The sequence below is a fragment of the Hemitrygon akajei genome, chromosome 12 (genome assembly GCF_048418815.1).
Source record: "Hemitrygon akajei chromosome 12, sHemAka1.3, whole genome shotgun sequence".
NCBI lineage: Eukaryota > Metazoa > Chordata > Chondrichthyes > Myliobatiformes > Dasyatidae > Hemitrygon > Hemitrygon akajei.
In genome coordinates this window covers 56,702,781-56,717,924 of record NC_133135.1, presented here as the reverse complement: position 1 = coordinate 56,717,924, position 15,144 = coordinate 56,702,781, and the positions used below count along the sequence as shown (strand labels likewise).

Sequence of the window (15,144 nt, the reverse complement as noted above, 5' to 3'; positions counted from 1 at the left end):
ATCCCTGCCCTTCCCAAGCTGGTAGAGAGCTTAGCCCTCCACTAGCGCGCCTACAACAATAAAACAGCTCAAGCAAGCACATCATTCCGTGACTCAGTGAGGAGTGAGTCACCAAGGCAATGTGCAATGACTGCCCGAGGCAGGCTGGTGTTGTTGGGTTGAGTTTGTTATCACAAATCTCCAAGTGGTGATATCATCATCCATTACTTTCAACAGTAGGCAATGACAGAGTCCAGCATCTGGACACTGTCAACACAAAATAGATGCTGCCAGTGCCCAAAGGCCTGAGCACACCTCATCAACCAGGACACTCTCTTAAACCCGGATCTCAGGACTGCTGTGAGAGCACTGCTCAACACCAGTGGTTCACTTCACACTGAGCTACATAGCGATGTGATCTGTTTCGATTATCTAGATATCAAGCATGTAGCATGTGGCTCATGCACCAGCACAATAGCAAAACAGCAAATTACACCAAGTGGACACCAGCACATTCTGACAAACTCAGTCAGATCTATGGAGCCTTTCTATTGCACATTTACATTAAAAGGTAAGATTTCTCAAAATTGATGATAATCACATTTTACAAAATTGTGATGAAGGTTAAATTTATCGAGTGGTATAATTAGACACTCCGCATTTGATCCAATGACGAATGCAGTGTGGTCACAAAATTCCTTTCAACCAGCTCAACTGTACTGAATTTGTTAACAAGTTGCTTGGATTTACTTTTTCTAAAAATTCAACAGCAAAAGTCTTTATTCCAATTTCTAAGTAAAAGCTCTGCCAAACAATTAAAATTTGTTACAAAAATAGGAAATTACAAAGTACTATTGATCAGCTTTGTTGTAAACTGAGTCGTTTACAAAGCTTATAATTCACATTAAAGCATCCTCTCATAATCAATATGTGGAAAACTTTCCAACTTGTCATAATGCTGAACAATGACTAGTGTAGTAACTTGTTTGATAAGCCTATTCTGCAATATTTTTCATACAAAATGTGAACTATTCAAAAGTGATATCCAAACCATATTAATTACATTACTACATAATTAAATCAAAAAATTTTCAGACTTGCCTTTCGAGGCATACTATAATCGAAGTCAGGAAACTTTACCACTTTGCATGCCTTACCCACCCACAGTAGGGTCATTGTTGCCAACATCTGCAAATGAAAGAAAGTTTTCAGAAAGTAGGCCACATGCTGCTGTTCACGCATTTATGCAAACTGAGGCTTACAATAAAGCATTGACAAGTATGAAAAAGCAACATACCTGACCAAGACCCACAAATATTATTGAAGGGAATCTATAGATGAAATTAAAAAGATGAGAATGGTTAAACTTCAGTCTTCGATACGTTTGCAAGGATAACAAATCAGGAGTGGAAAGTGAGAGAGAAAAAAGTGCGTTAACTCTCTTATTTCCTCTTTCCCGAAATTAACAAAGCGACTTGGATTGGCCTTTTACATTTTTTGCTTGTCAAATTAACAAGCAGAAATGTAAAAACCAATCCAACCACTTTAATTCAGCCCGCTAAGTTAATCGTGAAAGAGAAAATAAACACTTTCAACAGTAGTTAAATACAAAATTCTCAAATTGAGAAGTGAGTAACGCAAAGTAAACTTAAGTTTCTAACATCAATTTTCAAAGTTAATGCAAATATGAGAAATAACTTTGGCATTGGATAGATCAACATTTCCATATATTAAGAATCTGAAACCAAATATTGCTTCCAAGGAAATAGGAGCTGCTCGTTTCCTATAGATTTATACATTTAATTTAACAATTAAAAGGTGCCATTTGCAAAATTTCATTTCATAAATAACGCTGCAGTAAAAAAATGCAAAGTAAGTATTTAAAATACACAGACGCAACGTATTAACATTCAAGTCATGCTGGAGTCAATATCTTTAATAGGAATTAATGCGGAGGACATTAACAATTAAATCAGATGCGATTTTTGTTTCAAACACTGCCAACCAAGACTAACGGCGCGAGCCCCCGGGGTTCACGCCCGATGCAATTGACTTTTCACCTGTGGCTGGTAAGGACGCTCTTGTTTACGACCACAATAAAAAACGAGCTTATTCCGTAAAAAGCGGCTGCGCACAGCTTCAGGAAGACAGTCATCGGCTCGGCCGACATCTCCCCAACGCCGGCTCCCTCGCCGGCGCGGGCAGCATCTCCAGCCGCCTCGCTTCTTTCCTGGCCCGACTTAACCACAACATCATGACGTTGACGAACTTCTAACATGTCTTCACCCTGGGCTCCGCCGCTACGCCCCCCTCCCCCTCCTCGGCGTGCTTACGTCACGCCCCGCCGAACCGCACGTCGTACGTGCAGCTCACAAAGAGGAGTCGGGTTTGAGTGGAGGCTGTGTCTTAACGATTGGGAGATGTTACGTAAATTACCTTTATACTATAGATTAATCTCGGTTAAATCGCACTGAATTGTGAACCTGGAGATGAGAAAATAAGTTTTAACTATGTGAGCCCAAGCTTTACATCTGAAAGCCCAGTGATAGATAAGGCGATTTCCAGACAGTGTCCCGTTGTATCGGGGCTTCTGTGTGCGACCAAGGTCTTCGAGCCTGCTGGAGAGGGAGACGCTTCTAGCTGGCGAGGGGATAGAGAGAGGGAGAACAGGGGGATTAAAAAGTAAGATAGAGGAAGGGAGAGGGGTTTGAAAGTTGGGATGTCGAAGCAGTAGAAGGAGATGGACAAGATTAGTTGCTCACTTATGTGTGTATTTGTGTCTCTGCGGTTCGAAGTGCGCAGGCTGGTTTCCTGTCGATTTGAACCTCTGCCATTGGACCAAGCCTTTGTATTGTCAAAACTGTGGTACCTAGTGTACCACCATCACCCAAGGTTCATAAAGTGAAATAAAGATACTTCTCAAGACTGGAAAGAAAAACAAATCATAGAGCTACGTAAAACACAGAAATAGGCCCATTGGCCCACTGTACCCATGCCGACCTTCACGCACCCTTTTAACAGCATTTGGTGTGTGGGTTTCCTTGCCTTGATCCTGAGGGAACTACCTAATATGAATATTAGAGTCATAAACGCAAGAGATTTTGGAAATCCAGCGTAATACACACAAAATGCTGGAGGAAATCAGCAGGCCGATCCTTCACTAGGACCAGAAAGGAATGGTGAAGAAGCCAGAATAAAAAGTGGGGGAGGGCAAGAAGTACCAGCTACTAGGAGATAGTTGAAGCCACGTGAGGGGGAAGTTAGGTAGATGGGGGAAGGGTGGTGATAGGTGGAAAAGTTAAAGGGCTGAAGAAGAAGGAATCTTAGGAGAAACTGTTGGACATAGAAGCAGAATTAGGCCACTCAGCGGGTCTGCTCTGCCATTCCATCATGGCTGATTTATTATTCCTCTCAACCCTGTTCTCCTGCCTTTAACCCATAACCTTTGATGCTGTGACTAATCAATAACATAGCAACTCTTTAACCATACTCAATGACCTAGCCTCTAAAGCCATCTGTGGCAATGAATTCCATACATTCACCACCCTCTGGCTAAAGAAATAACTCATCATCTCTGTTCTATATGGACGTCCCTCTATTCTAAGCCTGGCCCTCTGGTCCTACACTCACCCATTCTCGGAAGCATCCACACTATCAAGGCCTTTCAATAAGATCTCCCCCCCCCCCCCCCCACTCATTCTTCTAAGCCCCAGTGAGTACAGGCCCAGAGCCATCAAATGTTCCTTATATGTTAACCCTTTCATTCACAAAATCATTCTTGTAAATTACCTCTGTACCCCCTCTAAGTGCAGTCTGACCTCATTATCACATCCTTGATCTTATATACTAGTCCCCTTGAAGTGAGAGCTAACGTTGCATTTTCTTTCCTTACTACTGACTCAACCTGCCCCCATGCCTGAGGCTGCTTAACAAGATAAGAGGTCATGGTATTACAGGAAAGATAGAAGCATGAATAGAAGGTTGGCAGGAGGACAACAGTGGAAATAAAAGGGGCCTATTCTGGTTGGTTGCTGGTGACTAGTAGTTTTCTGCAAGGATTGGTAAAGGTGTAGAAAATAGTCTGCACCTTTATTCCTTCTACCAGAGTGCCTGACCTTACAGTTCAGTACACTATATTCCACTTGCCACTTCTTTGTCCATTCCCCTAGTCTGTCTAGGTCCTTCTACTTCCTCAACACTATCTCCAAACTTGGCCACAAAGCCATCAATTCTGTCATCCAGTTCGTTGACATACTGTATAATGTGAAAAGAAGCTGTCCCAATACTGACCCCTCCAGAACACCACTAGTCACCAGCAGCCAACCAGAATAGGCTCCTTTATTCCTACTGTTGTCCTCCTGCCAATCTTCTATCCATGCTTTTGTATTTCCTGTAATACCATGGCCCCTTGTTAAGCAGCCTCAGGTATGCTACCTTGCCAAAGGCCTTCTGAGCATCCGAGTAAACAAAATCCATTGACTCTCCTTTGTCTATCCTGCCTGTTATTTCCTCAAAGAATTCTAACAGATTTATTAGGCAAGATTTCCTCTAAAGGAAACCATACTGACTTTGTCCTTCTTTATCACAAGTATTCAATTTATCACGTGCCTACAAGTATCCCAAAACATCTTTCCAAACACGGAAGTCAGGCTAACGGATCTATAATTTCCTTCTAGTCATTCTTGAAAGATAATTATCAATGCCTCCACAATCTCTTCAGCTTGCTGACGACACAAAGGTTGGATAGTGTGGAGAACTGTCAGAAGTTACAGCAGGACATTGATAGGATGCAAAACTGGGCTGAGAAGTAGCAGATGGAGTTCAACCCAGATAGGTGTGAAGTGGTTCATTTTGGTAGGTCAAATATGATGGCAGAATATAGTATTATGGTAAGACTCTTGGCAGGGTGGAGGATCAGAGGGATCTTGGGGTCCGAGACCATAGGACACTCAATGCAGCTGTGCAGGTTGACTCTGTGGTTAAGAAGGCGTACAGTGTATTGGCCATCAATCGTGGGATTGAATTTAGGAGCTGAGAGGTAATGTTGCAGCCATATAGGACCCTGGTGAGACCCCACTTGGAGTACTGTGCTTAGTTCTGGTCGCCTCACTACAGGAAGGATATGGAAGCCGTAGAAAGGGTGCAGAGGAGATTTACAAGGATGTTGCCTGGATTGTGGAGCATGTCTTATGAGAATAGGTTGAGTGAATCGGCCTTTTCTCCTTGGAGTGACAGAGAATGAGAGGTGACCTGATAGAGGTGTAGAAGTTGATGAGAGGCATTGATCATGTGGCTGAAATGGTTGCCACAGGAGGACACAGGTTTAAGGTGCTGGGGAGTAGGTATAGAGGAGATGTTAGGGGTAAGGTTTTTACTCAGAGAGTGGTAAGTGTGTGGAATGAGCTGCCGGCAACGGTGGTGAAGGCGGATACGATAGGGTCTTTTAAGAGACTTAGATAGGTACATGGAGCTTAGTAAAATAGAGGGCTATAGGTAAGCCTAGTAATTTCTAAGGTAGGAACATGTTCAGCACAACTTTGTGGGCCAAAGGGCCTGTATTGTTCTGTAGGTGCCTTGTGCAGGAAGGCACAGAGTCGACTGTACTTCCTTAGAAGGTTGGCGTCATTCAATGTTTGTAGTGAGATGCTGAAGATGTTCTATAGGTCAGTTGTGGAGAGCGCCCTCTTCTTTGTGGTGGCGTGTTGGGGAGGCAGCATTAAGAAGAGGGACGCCTCACGTCTTAATAAGCTGGTAAGGAAGGCGGGCTCTGTCGTGGGCACAGAACTGGAGAGTATGACATCGGTAGCAGAGCGAAGGGCGCTGAGTAGGCTACGGTCAATCATGGAAAACCCTGAACATCCTCTGCATAGCACCACCCAGAGACAGAGAAGCAGCTTCAGTGGCAGGTTGCTATTGATGCAATGCTCCTCAGACAGGATGAAGAAGAGATCATTACTCCCCAATGCCATTCGGCTTTACAATTCAAACGCCAGGGGTAAGATATGTTAAAGTGCTGGGGTTAGGACTGAGCTTAAGTTACCATTCAATGTATTTTAGTAAACTATTTAAGAACTTTTTAAAAGCTATTTATTAATGCTTTTTGAGAGGGTGATTTTAGATGCAGATCATATTTATACTGAGTTAAGTATTGTATGTAATTGGTTTTGCTACAATAAGTGTATGGGACATTGGAAAAAATGTTGAATTTCCCCATGGGGATGAATAAAGTATCTATCTATCTATCTATGTTTCTACCTCTTTCTGAACCCTGGGATGTAGTCCATTTGGCCCTCTTCTCATTGTTAATGTCAGGAAGGAGGTACAGAAGCCTCCAGGCGCACACTCAGTGATTCAGGAACAGCTTCTTCCCTTTTGCCATCCGATTTCGAAATGGACATTGAACCCATGAATGCTACCTCTACTTCTTTATTTCTGTTTTATGCACTAATTTTAGCTTAACTATTTAATAGACGTATATATATAAACAATATATAAACGTATATATACAAACGTTTGTATATATAGAGTAATTCAGATTTTAAAGAATATTTATTTATTACATATTTCATTATACTACTGTAAAGTTAACAAATTTCACAGTTTCTAATGGTGATATTAAACCTGATTCTGATAAGCACTTCATCACAGTAGATATGAGTGCAACTGGGTAATAGTCATTGAGGCAGTTCACCTTGTTCTTCTTGGGCATTGGTATGATTGTGGCCCTGTTAAGGCAGGTAGGAACCTCTGACTCTAGCAGTGAGAGATTGAAGATGACCTTGAACACTCCCATCAATTGGTTGGCACACCATTACATCAACCTGACTGACATAGGCCTGAAGTGGAGGTACACGCTACCAGGATGATGGCAGAAAACCTCCTCGGCAAATAAAATGGACAAAACTTGATCACTAGATGTTCCAGGATGGGTGAGTCAGAACTGCCAGGTCTGTATACCACAGAGTTAATCATGAAGCACATTCCACTTCCACTATCTTTAAAAGATTCAGTTGTCCTGTCTTTTCGACAGATGGTGAAGCCCTTGGGGTATAGTGCTGTGTCTGAAATGGCAGGGGTGAGCCATGTTTCCGTGAAGCAAAATATACAGCAGTCCCTGATGTCCCTTTGGTACTGTAGTCTTTCTCTGAGGTCTCCAACTTTTTTTTTCAGAGACTGTACATTCACCAGCAGGACTGTCTGGAGTGGAGTGTGAGGAATCTAAAGTCACTGATTTTGGATCGTACCTGTAGACCAGCCTGCTTTCCTCACTTCTTATTTCTTACAGGGGAATTACACTTGTGATATGAGTCTGCCATCTGGCATCTGCCAATTTTAAGGATCAAAAGATTTTTTTAAAAACATCTTAACACGATGTTTACTGAAGTATCCATGTCTATGACTGTAGATTTCTGACATATTAGTCCCTAAAGGCATTATTTGATGATTCCCATCAGAACTGCATGCAAAGAATTGCCAATTATTGGCACCAGCTGAAAATGAGCAATAGCAAACGAGTAATTAAAATACAAAATACTGGACTGATTTACTTCGCATTCAAGTCAATGACATTTCCTTAGGTTTGGAAAGATGAAAAAGAACACAAGTTTTAATTTGCAGAGAAGGAGCAAGAGAAAAAGAGGATGCCTGTGACTGGATAGAAACAAGTAAACAGGTGACAAATCCTGTTGGTATAACCACACAGAGGTTTTGAAAGTTTGTTAATCTTATCTGATCTTTCTCAAGGAAATGTAAATAAATGGAGATGAATGTGGGAAAAATGCTGCAACAATGAGATACAGAATGCATTAATTGTTAGAAATTAAAAAAAAATTAGAATGCTGGAAGTAGTCAGGAAATCAGCTAGTATTCCTGGAGAGTGGAGAAACTAATTATCCAGTTAGATAACCTTGCATCTATACCATCTAATTCTCATAAAATAGGGCAGACTGCTTATCTAAAGAGTGACAGGTAACTAAACTCTGTCACCATTGTAGACTGAAAAGATATTCTGCAAACCAGCTACCTAAACTGCATTTTTTATATATTGTGGAAGAAACCACGTTGTCAGCACGGAAAGCAAGGCAATAAATTGAAAAACATGTAAATGAATTTCTACTTCACTCTGAAGGAATTACTCTATCTGAATAATATGAAGGACGCAGGTGAAAATGCAAGCTTTGCTTCTGCAGTTGCATGGGAAGGGAGAACCAGGAGGTTGTGGAGTGAACAGTCCGTTCGGATTGCTAAATAGAAAGGAAAGGAAGTTGCACCTCATTGGAGCTGATGATGATTACAGTGAGTGATTAGTGTGGAGGCTGGTGAGGAAAAGGGGACCCCACTCCTTACTCTGGGAGGTGAGGACAGAAGTGTGAGAAGTGGAGAGTGTATACCCAGAATAAGCATAAGTTCTTGAGGCTGTACATTTGAGCTGGAAGAAATGGATAGAATTAAAGGAATAGTTGTTCATTGTAAATTCAGCCAGATGTAGGTGGAAGGGAACTGTTCTGGCTTCTGTTGAAGAATATGAATGGTCCTCAGTTTACTCTAGTATGGACAGAGGCTTATAGAAAGTGTGGCCATGCACAGCAAAACTAAGCCTGTTGGGGCCTAGAAACTAGAAACTATCAAAAGTGGCAATGGGTATGAAGGTATTTTGGCATAACTGGGAAAGGCTTGGACAGGAGGAAAGAAGAGTGGTGTCAGATAGGAGAAAGTAAATTCTGTCAGACAGAAGAAGGAACAATGGGTCTGCCGGGGAAGTCCTGCTTGTTGATCTTAGGGAGGAGTTTGAAATAGGTGGTGGAGATTTGGCAATAAAGGTTCGGAGGGAAGGCATCTCAAAAAAGTGAGGTCCATGACTTTCAAGAAGAGAATTGCTTGATACTCAAAGGCAGGTCATTGTCTAGAGGGAGGGTGAGGAGGTATTTGAGAGATGATGTTTGGCCTCTGCAAGACGTAGGTCAGATTTCCAGACCTCAACAGCATCATCTTTGTTAGTAGGTTTGAAGGCACTGTTGGGATTGGCAGTGCATAGGTCCACCCCCCCCCCCCCCATTTCACTTCCAGGAATGACCAGCTTGGAAATTGTGTTCTGATGAAAAATTATTGCCCAGAAAATTAATTTTGTCGCTCTTTTCACAGATGCAGCACGAGTTGTTGAGTATCTGTAGCATTTGCTTTTCTGTTTCAGATTTCCAACAACTGTGATTGTAGTTTTACCCTTCAATCGCAAATTATCAGTTTGTTTGATTCTAGTCAAATTAAAGGCTTTTGTCCATTTTGCACTCCTATCTGAAACTGCTTCTATCTCTTAACTCAGTTGTCTGATCAGGGAGCAGTATCAACCACCATGCGTGGTGATACAGTATTTCTCTCAGTCTTTACTGGCCCTTCACCTCCAACATGCTTCATGCTGGGGTGATATTAATCTGCAGGATCGATGGGAAACTGTTCAACTGCTTCTGCCTCCATTCTAGAACCAAGACCATTTCAATTTCAGGCAGGCAGCTGCAGCACACAAAAACACTCCCATTCAATGTATCAGTATTTAATTGCTTATGGAAAAATTATATATTTATCACTTCCTTTCTCTTTAAAATGTTCAAAGCAATTTGCACTTGGTTATTCACTAAAATACATGAATTAAAAGAGATTTACAAGATGTTGCCTGGATTGGAGAAGGTGCCTTACAAGAATAGGTTGAGTGAATTTGGTCTTTTTTCTTTGGAGTGACGGAGGATGAGAGGTGGCCTGATAGAGGCGTATAAGATAATGAGAGGTATTGATTGTGTGGATAGCTAGAAGCTTTTTCCCAGGGCTGAAATGGCTAACACGAGGGGGCATAGTTTTAAGGTGCTTGGAAGTAGGTACAGAGGGGATGTCAGGGGTAGGTTTTTCACACAGAGTGGTGGGTGTGTGGAATGCACTGCCAGCAAAGGTGGTAGAGGCAGATATAATAGGGCCTTTTAAGAGATGTTTAGATGGGTAGATGGCGCTTAGAAAAATAAAAGGCTATGTTAGTAGAGTAATTCTAGGTAGTTTCTAGATGAGGTTACATAATCAACACAACATTCCAGGCTGAAGGGCCTGTAATATGCTGTAGATTTATATATTCTAAACAAATTTAACAACTACAACAGCTTAATTTGTTGCATTCTCCCATAAGCAAAATAGGGAAATTTCCAGTAGCAGGCCTTGACAAAACAAACATTCATACTAGTTTAATATTTTGAAGGTGCTTTTTCCCAGTTCTAATTAGGGATATTTTCAGTATATAATTTGAGACTAACCACAGCACTAGATTATTTTTGCAGTGTCCTTTTTGTGGTATACAATTTTCTTTGGTAACAGCATTGGAGAGTTTACTTTAGAATCATAACCAAAAATAATGACTGTTACAGTTGGAAAGGTGAAAGGTATCTAAAAATTTTTGAGACATTGTAATGGCTTCTTTAGTTTTTATTATTGGCTTCTGAATGAATCTGCACCAGTGACTTTTAAAGCATCTCAGTATGAGATTACTCAGGTGATTTAGAAACCCTCTTTTACCCTGTATTTCAAGGCAATCAGTAACCTCATCACATTCACTTTGTGACTGCCTTCTCAAGCTTTTGTGGGATGTTGTGAAGGCAGTGATGCAGTTTAGCACTCATGAGGGATTCAAAACTTGTGTGATTACGTTTATTTGGTTAATTTTGCAAAGAACAGCATTTCTGAATGCTGCCAAACCATTTTGTTTCTGAATTCTCTGTGGCAATTGGGTACCAAAGAGAAATTCATGGCATATTGCTCGATTTTTCTGAATATGGATCTCAGTGATTTTGAATTCAGAAAGCTTTGAAATTTCCTGTTAAAGGTTTCAAAAAGGTACAATTTGGCTTGCCTATACTCCATAGATGATTTTTGTGGTTATATCCTGCCACTCACTCTACATCAGCTAATTTCTTCAGCATTTCTGACTTTGTATTAAAGCTTACAAGAAAAGCTATTGCTTTACTAATTTTAAGATTTCCATACAGGGTCTGTTATTTGCCGAAGTTAAGGTGCCTCCTTAACTACAATTATGAATAATTGTACTTTTCAGGAATAAAAATAGAGATGGCTAGAAAATAAGTCCGAAATTCAGGCAGCATCAGTGGAAATAGAAATGGTTAAAAGGTTCAAATGTGGAATTACGCCAGGCCTGTGAAAAAGAAAAAGCAATCAGTGAGGATAGCAGCAAACAAGGGACTTTGACATTAACTATTTCTCTTTGCACAAATGTTGCTAGACCTGCAGAGTTTTTCTATCATTTTATGCTTTGTATCATATTGGCTCTTTTTTTTTATCCTACTCATATAAATCTGGCCACTGGGTAGTTCCCGCAATCTTACCCATCGTAAAGACCAGAAGCTTGATTTGGCAGTAGCTGCTCCCATTAAGCCAATTTGACTCACCCTATCACAACCATTTTCTTTTTTTATGTACATAGCTATCCTACCTTCTCTCCTATGAAAACTAACTTGTATCTCTCTCATTCCCAGTTACAACAAAGGACTGAAGACCAGAAATTTGACTTTTTATCTATCTACAGGCACTGCCTGGCCTTCTAAGCTTTTCTAAGATATTCCATTTTTATTTCAGATCTCCAGCATCTACAGTTACCTTGATTTTCATTTTTTACAGTGTTTTGTATCTCATTTAGAGATTTTTCTAAGAGGATTAACAACACAGCTGAAATTACTTCTCAGCAAAACTGTTTTATTTGTAGGATACTTTTCTGAAGGGTTTTTTATGTGTTGATGAAATAACAGTTTCAATGTTCAATTTAAAGTCATGTTTAATACCTACAGTTTCATCGTGTCATTTTGTTATTTTCAAATTCATTTGTGATACTTTGTGTTTTGGTGTTATTTTTAGCAGATATAATTAGAAGGAAAGCATTCTGGAGGATAGAAGAGTACTGCAAAATATTGGAGATGATGAAGAAACACATTCAAGTATGTTTTCAAACTACAAGGGAAAAGCAGGAAATTTTAGGTCTTAGTTTGAATAGTTAAGCAGTTAAATCATCAAGAAGCATGCAAGAAAAGGTTTTAGAAATTTGATCCACAAATAACCATGGCAATATTTATTTAATGTATAAGGATTCCAATTTGTCTACCAATATGTCCTTCTGCATTTCATAATCTGGTAAACTTTCAGCAGCTTTGGATATTTTGCAATGTAGACCACAAATTAACTATTTCAGTGAATTTCACAATTCCTAATAGGATTTGAACTCACAATTGCCAGTGAACTACTATTAAAACAATTACAACCACCCTTTCAAAGGTTGAAACTTGCCATGTAGAAAAACCTGTAGAGCGTAGTCAGAAGATATCTAGGTTAATAATGATTAGGAGGAAGCTCTTAGAATATTGACCAATGGACATATTGATATTCAGTCTTGATACAGTCTTTTCAGGGACGTAACTGGTTCTGAGTTCAAACTGTAGAGCAGCATCTCGGAGCCTGTGAACAGTGTCTCCACCTCCAAAAGGTGCATCTTTTAAGATCCCTTCAGTGTTGACACATAGGGAAGCCCCCAAAATGGGCTGGCAACACTTAAAATAAATCAAAAGGTAAACATCAGTGACAATTGCTTTGTGCTGATCAATCCTCCAGTTTTCTATATAATTTAGCCTTAATGTTCCACACACAAGATAATGTATTTAAGTTTCTTAACAATTGTTTATAATGAACATTTACATTATGCCTAGATAGATTTTATAGTTAAGCATGTCCATTCCCACAGACTTTTGAAGCCTAAGTTGTCTACAGCTTCTAGTCCTCAGGATCACAGAATAATGAAGTAGAATCATAAAAATATTACAGCACATAAAAAGGCCATTTGGCCCATTATGTCTATGGTCAAGAAACTGTTACTCAATATAATTCCATCATCCATCACCTGATCTGTAGCCATGTAGGTCACCGTTCTTCAAGAATGGGATGAGAATTTATACAACCCTCACCTACCTTCTGATGCTCTGTACCCTCCCCAGACAACTCACATCTTTCCTACAATTTGATTAGCAAAATTGTTAGAACAAAGTCATAGTCACCAGTTTTGTATGTGTGCAGGAAGTGTGTCCAACTGCAGCTTCTGGCAGACCGCATTGAGCATCTGGAGCTGCGATTGGATTCATACTGGAGCATCCGCGATGCTGAGAAAGTCATGAATAGCACATTCAGTGAGTTGGCCACACCGCAGGTAAAGGCTACACAGGCAGAAAGGGAAGGGGTGGCCACTAGATAGCGTAGCAGTAGGCAGGTAGTACAGGAGTCCCCTGAGGTCATCTCCCTCCTAAACAGATATACTGTTGGGGGGGATGTCTCATCAGGGGAAGGCAGCAGCAGCCGAGTTCATTGCACCATGGGTGGCTCTGCGGCACAGGAGGGAAGGAAAAGGAGTGAGAGAGCTATAGTGATAGGGGATTCGATTGTAAGGGGAATAGATAGGTGTTTCTGCAGCCACAAATGAGACTCCAGGATGGTATGTTGCCTCCCTGGTGCAAGAGTCAAGGATGTCTCTGAGCGGCTGCAGGACATTCTGGAATGGGAGGGTGAAAAGCCAGTGGTCGTGGTGCACATAGGTACCAACGATATAGGAAAAAAACGGGACGAGGTCCTACAAGGTGAATTTAGGGAGTTAGGAGATAAACTAAAAAGTAGGACCACAAAGGTAATAATCTCTGGATTACTACCAGTGCCACGTGCTAGTCAGAGTAGAAATAGGAGGATATTTCAGATGAATACGTGGCTTGAAAAATGGTGCAAGGGGGAGGGATTCAAATTTCTGGAGCACTGGAACCAGTTCTGGGGGAGGTGGGACTGGTATAAACAGGACGGGTCTGCACCTGGGCTGGACTGGAACCAATGTCTAATTACCAATTCAATTCAATTACCAATGTTTGCTACTGCTGTTCAGGAGGCTTTAAACTAATGTGGCAGGGGGATGGGAACAAGTGCAGAGAGACAGAGGGGTGTAAAATGAGGGTAGAAGCAAAAAGTAGTAAGGTGAAAAGTAAAAGTGGCAGGCAGGCAAATCCAGGGCAAAAAACATAAAGAGCCACTTTTCAACATAATTGTATAAGGGCTAAGTGTGTTGTAAAAACAAGCCTGAAGGCTTTGTGTGTCAATGCGAGGAGCATTCGTAACAAGGTGGATGAATTGAATGTGCAGATAGTTATTAATGAATATGATATAGTTGGGATCACAGAGACATGGCTCCAGGGTGACCAAGGATGGGAGCTCAACATCCAGGGATATTCAATATTCAGGAGTGATAGACAGGAAAGAAAAGGAGGTGGGGTAGCATTGCTGGTTAGAGAGGAGATTAACACAATAGAAAGGAAGGACATTAGCCTGGAGGATGTGGAATCGATATGGGTAGAGCTGCATAACACTAAGGGGCAGAAAACGCTGGTGGGAGTTGTGTACAGGCCACCTAACAGTAGTAGTGAGGTTGGGGATGGCATTAAACAAGAAATTAGAAATGCGTGCAATAAAGGAACAGTAGTTATAATGGGTGACTTCAATCTACATATAGATTGGGTGAACCAAATTGGTAAGGGTGCTGAGGAAGAGGATTTCTTGGAATATATGTGGGATGGTTTTCTGAACCAGCATGTCGAGGAACCAACTAGAGAGCAGGCCATTCTAGATTGGGTATTGAGCAATGAGGAAGGGTTAGTTAGCAATCTTGTCGTGCGAGGTCCCTTCGGTAAGAGTGACCATAATATGGTGGAATTCTTCATTAAGATGGAGAGTGACATAGTTAATTCAGAAACAAAGGTTCTGAACTTAAAGAAGGGTAACTTTGAAGGTATGAGACGTGAATTAGCTAAGATAGACTGGCAAATGATACTTAATGGGTTGACGGTGGATATGCAATGGCAAGCATTTAAAGATGGCATGGATGAACTACAACAATTGTTCATCCCAGTTTGGCAAAAGAATAAACCAGGGAAGGTAGTGCACCCGTGGCTGAGAAGGGAAATTAGGGATAGTATCAAGTCCAAAGAAGAAACATATAAATTAGCAAATAAAAGCAGCACACCTGAGGCCTGGGAGAAATTCAGAGACCAGCAGAGGGGCACAAAAGGCTTAATTAGGAAAGGGAAAAAAGATTATGAGAGAAAG

The 15,144-nt window shown here is 40.9% G+C and overlaps 1 protein-coding gene across 2 annotated transcripts in view; it reads right to left on the bottom strand.

Moving 5' to 3' along the window:
• The window catches only part of LOC140737043 (solute carrier family 35 member D2-like protein), a 52,611-nt gene extending 50,336 nt beyond the window's left edge, over window positions 1–2,275 (bottom strand). For both annotated transcript variants that reach the window (XM_073063150.1, XM_073063151.1), the window contains exons 1-3: window positions 2,040–2,275; window positions 1,277–1,310; window positions 1,081–1,167 (exon numbers count right to left, since the gene is read on the bottom strand). In XM_073063150.1, the coding sequence (XP_072919251.1) occupies window positions 1,081–1,167; window positions 1,277–1,310; window positions 2,040–2,257 (339 nt within the window). In that variant the 5' untranslated portion in view covers window positions 2,258–2,275. The remainder of the gene's footprint in view (window positions 1–1,080; window positions 1,168–1,276; window positions 1,311–2,039) is intronic.
• Window positions 2,276–15,144: the final 12,869 nt, after the last annotated feature.